At 36.0% G+C, this 8,186-nt stretch overlaps 1 protein-coding gene across 1 annotated transcript in view; it reads right to left on the bottom strand.

Annotated features, from left to right (window-relative positions):
- Window positions 1-575: 575 nt before the first annotated feature.
- NAV3 (neuron navigator 3) overlaps window positions 576-8,186 on the bottom strand; it is a 312,728-nt gene continuing 305,117 nt past the window's right edge. The window contains exon 39 of the mRNA XM_023520404.1: window positions 576-3,157. Coding sequence (XP_023376172.1) covers window positions 3,038-3,157 — 120 coding nt within the window. The 3' untranslated portion in view covers window positions 576-3,037. The remainder of the gene's footprint in view (window positions 3,158-8,186) is intronic.

Raw genomic sequence — 8,186 nt, 5'->3', positions numbered from 1 at the left:
TTAGTAGTTATAATTATCCCATTTTATGGATGAGAAAACTGGATGAAAGACACACTTTTAATAAGACTCTAACACTACCTTGAATATACAGTTGACCCTTGAACAACATGGGTTCGAACAGTGTGGGTGCACTTATTTGCAAATTTTTTTCAATTAATATGCACTCCACCCTACATATCCCTGGGTTTCACATCTGTGGATTTAACAAACAGTATTTTTGATCAGTGGGTGGGAATCCACAGATGCGGATGGCTAACTGTATGCATTGTTCTGGTCCTTGAACCAATCCTCACAGATACCAAAGCATGACTGATGAGTCCAAAGCTACATGCAGATTTTTGACTGTGTGGGGTACTGGTCCCTAACCCCCGTGTTGTTTAAGGGTCAACTGTATTTATGAATTAAGTCCTGATAAAAGCTATGAGGTCCTTTCTATGAAGTATACAAAATAAAAATTCACACACATCCTTATTGATAGCATATTAATAGCACACACGTTTTAAAGTTTGACACTTCTTGGTGCATAATTATTCAATTTTTCTCCATATATAGACACCACACCTTGTTGTCAATAAATAATTCCACTTTAATGGCAAAGTAATAATTTAGACAGATACAGGGTGCACATTTGCAAAAAAATATATGCAAGCTGGTTTACAAGCTAGAGGAACAATAAACCAATAGAAAATACATCATCCAGTTCAGTCCATTGACACCAAGTACTTATTGTTGGGGCTTTACAAAGACTACAAAACTTTGCAGATGATTTATTTCACTGTTTCTGCCTATTTACATGATATGTTACATCAAAATGTACAAAATATAAAATGTATACAGACAAATGTTTCACAAACTAGTTTAAGTTGTAAACTAGGCGGACCTACTGGGATGTATTGCAGGAAATTGTTTATGATCATGTTTGGACTGTGTTTCTCAAAATGGCAGGGAAAGATTAGCAATTTTCTTAGATCATATATTATACAAGGGCAACTAGTCACTCATCCAGCTACATGTATTGATGTTTCACAACATATTCGGTCCATGTTTGAGGCTTCAAAGTTAGGGTGACAATTCAATGTGCATAAATTCAATTCAGATTTCCCTTAGGGCAATAGCACCGTGTGGAACCCATAGACTTACCGACACTCTGAAAACTGCACAGATGTCTCATGTTGTTTTGTTTTAGAGCAACTGACCCATGGGTGGTCACAGAGAGTAGCACCAATTACACGTCCTGACAGCAACACATTTTCACATGCATGGAACAAGTCTACACCATGGCCTAGCCCTTGGGTTTTATAAACTTAAGACCTGTCCTCTGTGAGTGGTGATAACATCTCCAATGATTTCAATCAGTTTTCATGCACTCTCTTTAAAGCCTGCCACGACAGATGCACTTTTAGACATTTTTACTTTTCCAAAAATGTATTGGCTTCATGTACAGTTTTGAAGCATGCTCACTCTAGCACTGATAGCTCCTGCATAGTCATAACAACTGTAAATACAGGACAAACACACCAGATAATAACAGCTTTGAGGGTTTGCATTCTGTATTTGTTTGTAACGTACAGGAAATCTCAGCAAGTGAAACACCTCTTAACACCAACAGGATAAAATACAATTTTTTTTGTGTTTGTTTTGACTTGTGCAAGTTTTTAAAATTATTATTTACAATACCTACCCAGTAGACTGTGCAAATCTAACCTTCTTTTACAGTATAAATGCTTCCTCTTCCACAGTGACTCCACTGCTTCAGTGTTCTTTAATGCTGAATTTCTCATGTACAACAACAGCAATCAAAACAACATGCTCAAAACTAATAATAATAATAAAAAAAAAGAATAGGGGAGGAAAGCCAAATAGTTGTGCTCATGCTGCATCTAGTGCTTCCAGCTCTGCTGGATAAGAATTCAAAAATCTCCCGCCTTCTGAAACTCTTTCACCTAGAACTGGATGGAATTTAGCCACATGTCTTAGCTTTTAAGTGACAGTCAAAGAGGGTTTCTGGGTTATTCGAATACTTTGTAGGATAGGCAAAGCAATCTATTCACAAGGTAAAAATACTGATCTTTCTCCTATCCATTTCTTAAAAAAAAAAAAAAAGATATATAGAGATGAGGCTACTGTGTTAACTGGTGTTGCTTGGTTGTAAATGAAAAGACAGTGGAAATTACCAATGGTTTAGGATTTGAACCGACTGAAACTGTTGTAGAAATCTGTTTTAAGGCAGTGAGACAGCACCATAGGAAATGTTCCTTCTTTCACTGAAAAGGCTCAAACAAATAAAGCCCTAAAAAAGCCTTTTTTTCAGTGTTGACTAATAGTTGGTATAAAACTCTTAAGGGAGTGGGCAGGTGGCTTAAAAAGACCACTGTGGTAAAAACAATCTTATAAAACTTGTGACTCATATACTAAAAAGTTGGTGGAGCACATCACGTGAACATGGCAGTTGAGAATTATATTGGCACTTCTCCAGCTTGCCACAGTAGTGTTTTTCTGGTGCTTGCACAATTCCATTTGTGCTTGCAGAGGACTGGCCTCTTGGCTTCATTTTGGAATGGGGTGAGCGCACAACACAAACACTACTGGAGCCCTGTGACCAGCACCATGTGGCACAAAGGAGGTTGGACGGATCAGAAGAATGGACCCTGCTTGGGGAGAACAGCTCATCAGAGGAAACAAAATGAAGGGACAAAAAAAGGGTCTGCACTGTAAACTTTTAAAGAGGAAAAAACGAAAGTCCAGTTTGGCTATCCCATGTGCAATCTATTCAGTCGCCCTGTCATTAGGGTCCTTTCCAGTTGAGTAATGGAGCTTTATATCACTCCACAGATATAAAAATGCCTAGAAATAAAATAAAGTTAAGCTTCCATTTCAATTGAGCATCTTGGCGGTTCAGACTTAGTTCTGCTGCCTCCTTGGAGACCACGACTCTGGGTCAGGGCCCTTGATAGGTGCTTTCATACTGGCAGTGGTTTAGTGAAAATATCTTACATTTTAAAAAAGCATAGTCTTTCCCCCTAACTTTTTTCACCCTCTAGAGGGTAGATTCAAGAGATGAATCCAAAATGTCTTCATGGTGGCTGGTGCTATCGCTGTCGCAGCTTTGTGTACCCGAGTAATTGGCTGCTTCTTGGAGTTTCATTAGCATATTCATCTGAAGAAAGAAAAAGAGACATCGGATGGAGGCAATGATGCATTCAGTAAGCCAGCCCCATAAAAGATGAGGCCCTGAGCAACACTGAGGAACTGTCTCATCCCATCCAAGTGAAACAGGAAAATAAGTTTAGGTTTTTACTAGTTGCCCCTGGCTCCTACATTATTTCTCCCAAATATGATACAACACGAAACCATAAGGATAAAATAAAGCCTCCAGATAACTGTTTTATTTGAGGTTGTGAATGAACACTGCTCCAGCAGGGAGACTGGGAAGGAAACTGTATCACAGCTGGACATCTGGGCTCATTGCTGGAGAGTATGCCAAGCTTCCCAGCTTTTTGGCTGGGAGAAGCAGAAAGCATTGAATGGCAACTGAAAGTCGTGAGTGTTCATACACACACAGATGCACACACAGGCTCACACACACAGTCCCTTGGGAGAAGGAGGGGATGGAGTGGAATGGAGCCAGCTGCTGCACACAAGCACACCATCTGCTGTTTAGGAGCTGACCTCGAGAGGAGGTGACTGAATGAAACAGAACATGAGTGTTTGAAAAGGGAGAAGGAAAGAATCACTGTCAAGTTTCTGTTGTTGAATTTCTGGCTAAAATATGATTGATATATCACTGAAAACAAAAACCAACGTCTAGAACAACAGCAGCTGTCTCGAGTTTCCCAGCTTTATAGGACAATGGTAATATTTGTTCCAGTAAAAGGGACATGTGTATGAAAGCACCCGGGGAGAAGGACAGCTAGCATTTCCATGTATTACAAAATAAAAAGCGGCCACCTTGCTTGGATTTCGATAGATCTGCAGATCCACTGTTAGAGAGGGAAGTAAAAAGAAAGATCGTTTAAAAGCAAATTGTAGACAAATGGTTCGACAATTCTAAAAAGCACAGAAAAAGTGGCACATGTCTGTCTTCATGAGGGTAGTGAATTTGTTTTCTTATCAAGAGTTTCTACAAATTGTAATAATGTTTATATTATTTAAGCATACTAATTTTATTCATTTATAAAATAAAGTTTTTTTTTTTAAACTGAGAAATAGAGAATCCGATCCAATAAAAAGGAGAAATCTAAAAAAGAATTCTTTATTCATATGTTAGGTAATGCATGCTTCTGCGCTCAGTGAAAAATATGTCTTCAAAAAATGCTTGTGACATAAATGATAAACTGGGTATCACCAATTTCAGCAACAATGCCTTTCTGACAAAGAGGCTACAGTTATAGCATATTTTAAAGTCATCTGAATATTTTTCAAGAAAACGTTTTTCAATATAATTTTTGGTTTAACTCTCTGATTTTATTAAATTAGCTACAGAAGAATATGACGTGAAAGTAGTTGGTGATAACCTCTTACTTAAACTCAGTGAGCCAAAAAGCCGAATGTCTCCAACAACACCGTTTTTCTCTCTCCCTTTGCCTCTCTCCCTCTCTCTGTCTCTCTCTCACACACATCTCTACCTTCATGCACAATCATATTCCCTTCTTTTCTTTTGTCGATTCCTCCCTCATTAGTAGCTGGCTATATGTTCATGTGAAGAAGGTTTATTTAGAGCACTCTCCTGATTTACTAACGGTAGAAATGGCAAATGAGATCTGTTTAAAGGGTTATGATTCTATTTCAGTTACAAATGTTTGGAAAGACTTGAATGTTTAATGCTGTAAAAGTTTCGTTGCAGTTATAGTGTTCTTAAAGTCTTATTTTTTTTTAATGGTGCCATGGAGTAAACATATTCCATTAGAATAAGTTCCAAACTTCAGATTCATAATAAATGTATACGAACGATTTACCTTGGCTTCTCATAGTGTTGCATTGTGCATTCAAGTCAAAGGAGATTATACAGGGAGGTAAGGTTACATATGATTCAATAGTCACTGGGATAGATTATGATTCTCTACAAAAGTATTTCTCCCACTTTCCTCTCCCCTCTTCCCCACGCACATAGTCATCAATACAATGTCTGTCATTTGTAACATCTTGGTGGGGTCCTTATTATCCATGGTATTTATGAATCTGCTAGTCTCTCCAAATCCATCCTCTCTCCTTTAATATGTCCTGTATTCTATCACCAAAGTGATCTCTATAAACTGAAAATCTAACTAGGTAAGTTCCCTGCTCAAAATCTTTGGGTGGCTCCCCAATCTCTGTATGATACAGTTTTTACTTTCTACAAAGATAAACATGGCTAGGCATGATCTAGCAATTGCAGACTCTGTAGCTTTAATTCCTCCCACCCTCTTTTGTTCCAATCCTACTGATTTGTATATAATTCCTTAAATTCATCTTTTTTATTATATTGTTCCACAATCTTTTACCTTCTCTTTCCTTAATTTTGGATATTCTCAGTTCAACCACATGATGAACTTCTTTTCATGCTTCCAGACCTGGCTCAAGCATCTCCTCCTCTGCGAAGCTTTCTCCTAATCACTTCCTCAATGGACTCACAATTTTATCTAGCATGTACCTCTATCATTATTTTACTGTAATTTAGATAGGTCTGTCTCTACTACTAGACTGTGAGCTTCCTGAGATCAAAAATGATATCTTATTTATCTCCTGATCACCAAGTCTTAATCCTGAGGACATGGTTTCGTTGATGAATACATATTGCATTTTTAAAATACAATGAGATATGCCAAATCTTTGCGTCTTTTTTCAGATTCAAAAACATATTTCTGATATGAAATAGTGATTTAGATTGGACCGCAAGTATATTTTACCTCATATTAGTAATTATAGAAATATAGAGAAATAAAAGCAGATAGAAAATATTTACTTTCACAACAGAATGTGACTGATCCAAAGAATTACTTTTAGATGATAACTCTTTATCAGGACTGTGGGAAATGGGAAAGTTGAAGGCATTCCATAAAGGTCTCATACTCTACAGAGTAACTCAGAAAATAAACTTTATAAACATCTCTCCTTATCTGAAACAGATACAGTATATCAAAACGGCAAAAATATAATAGGACTTATTTTAAAAAATTCAGTTTTAGATCTGACATATGAGAGAAATCACACACAGTGCTATATACATATGACATTAAATTGTATACTCTAAATCTATATATTTTTCTTAACCAATGTCACCCTAATAAATTTAATAAATAAATAAAGCCAATACAACAACAAAAATTCATGAGAAATAACTTATATTTGTACCCTAAAGCTTATATTTATTAAATTTTAATCATTCTATCAGTAACTTCAATGCATGCTCACATACTTGATTCAAACCAATCCCACCACTACAGTTAATTTCTAACTATGGATAAGCTAAAGGGCCAGGTGCCTGTTATAAAATGTAAGTCCAGGCCCTTAAGTAATTTATAGTCTAGATCAAAAGTCCTAAATGGGAGATCTCTGGACTCCAAGAAGGTCTATGTATATACTTCTGTGACTTTATAGAATTCTTTACTGAGGAAAGAATCTTGAAAAGATTGTTCACATGTAACCCCAAATACGTTAATAATGATCAGCTGCAATAGTGATGATGTATATGTGTTGAGGTTGTTAATATAAAGGTACTCCATAAAATATCAAATCATTTTATGTCTTTGGGTATAGTCATAGACCATGACTTTTTAATCATTTGTTTTTTGTTTGCTTTAAGTAACATAATGGCGTTTATTTCAGTATTTCCTTCTACATTGGTTGTGCAAGTCCAATGATCTTTTTCATCACAGGATAGTGAGCCAACAAACACATTACATTTGACATCAACCTATAGAAAGTCATCTATCAAAATAAAAAATAAATACATAAAAAAATAAAGAATTTTTCCCAATAACACTATGTACTTAATATTTTCAAATATTTATACTTTGGACTTTTATCGACTTTTATTAAGCCATACACAATTGCAAATTGAACAAAGCAGGGAAAATAACTTCCCTTTGATTTCCAAGTCAGTTTTTTCTTCTCTACTTTATAGGTAGGTAACAGAAAAACTAATTCCAAATTTAGTCAGACTAGATGATATATATAAAATATTCTTTAGTTCTCCAAGTGTACATTAAATTGTATTCTTTTTGTTTCTTCATTTAAGAACAAAATTCAGTTTTCTCTTGGATATCAAGAGAATTTAGTCATGGAATTGAAAATTTTAATTATCTTTTTATACAGTTTTCTGAATAAGAGAAAAATTATGGTCATAGAGTTCAGCCTGGTTTTAGTGTTTCTTGATTATTTTTAAGCTTTCAAGTTCAGCCTTTCATTTTAAGAAATTCACCCAGTGAAAGCAGGTTGAGAGTAAAAGAGTTAAAACTAAGTATTAATTGCAGAACAATCCCAAATATTATCTAAGTGAACTCATGTCCTAGATACAAATAACTAAATACACTATAATCAAGATTCTATAAGACATGGATAATAGACTAGTTGTTACCAGAGGGTAGGGGGAAGGGGAGAGGAGGGTGGTAGATGAGGTAAAAGGGGTCAAATATGCGGTGACAGAAAGAAATCAAACTATGGGAGGGGAACACACAATGCAACACATATATATACCTTACTGTTAAATTGTACACCTGAAACTGGATTTTGTTAACCAATGTCACCAAAAAAATTTTAATTAAAAAAATTATAATAAAAAAATAAAACCTAAAAAAAAAAAAAAAGATTCTAGAGGAAGAATCACACATCGGCCTCTTACCAGGGGATCCCCCTCCACATCAGTTTGTGGAATGTGCTTTGAGGTTGTGGCTTCCTTAGTGGAGATGCAGCCCTCATACCCAACATCTTCTGGCCGCAACTGAAGTAATGCTGGGCCCTCCTGAGGCAGGGATGCTGAGCTCCATGGGTATGTATCGAGCACCCACTTTGAGGGATCTTCCCAAGGGGCTCGTTTCCCATACATCTGAAAGGGGATTACATATTTAGCACATATAAAATGCATTTCTACCTAGTTAAAAAAGATGACTACTAATTGAGTGATTAATTTATACATAGAGTTTTTACAGGACTTTCAAGGGAATTACTGTACGTATACAATTTTCCATGCTTTAAATATATAGCTGTCT

This window comes from Pteropus vampyrus, unplaced genomic scaffold (assembly GCF_000151845.1).
Source record: "Pteropus vampyrus isolate Shadow unplaced genomic scaffold, Pvam_2.0 Scaffold9, whole genome shotgun sequence".
Lineage (NCBI taxonomy): Eukaryota > Metazoa > Chordata > Mammalia > Chiroptera > Pteropodidae > Pteropus > Pteropus vampyrus.
The sequence above is the reverse complement of the archived record's forward strand: the minus strand, read 5'-3'. Positions and strand labels throughout refer to the sequence as shown.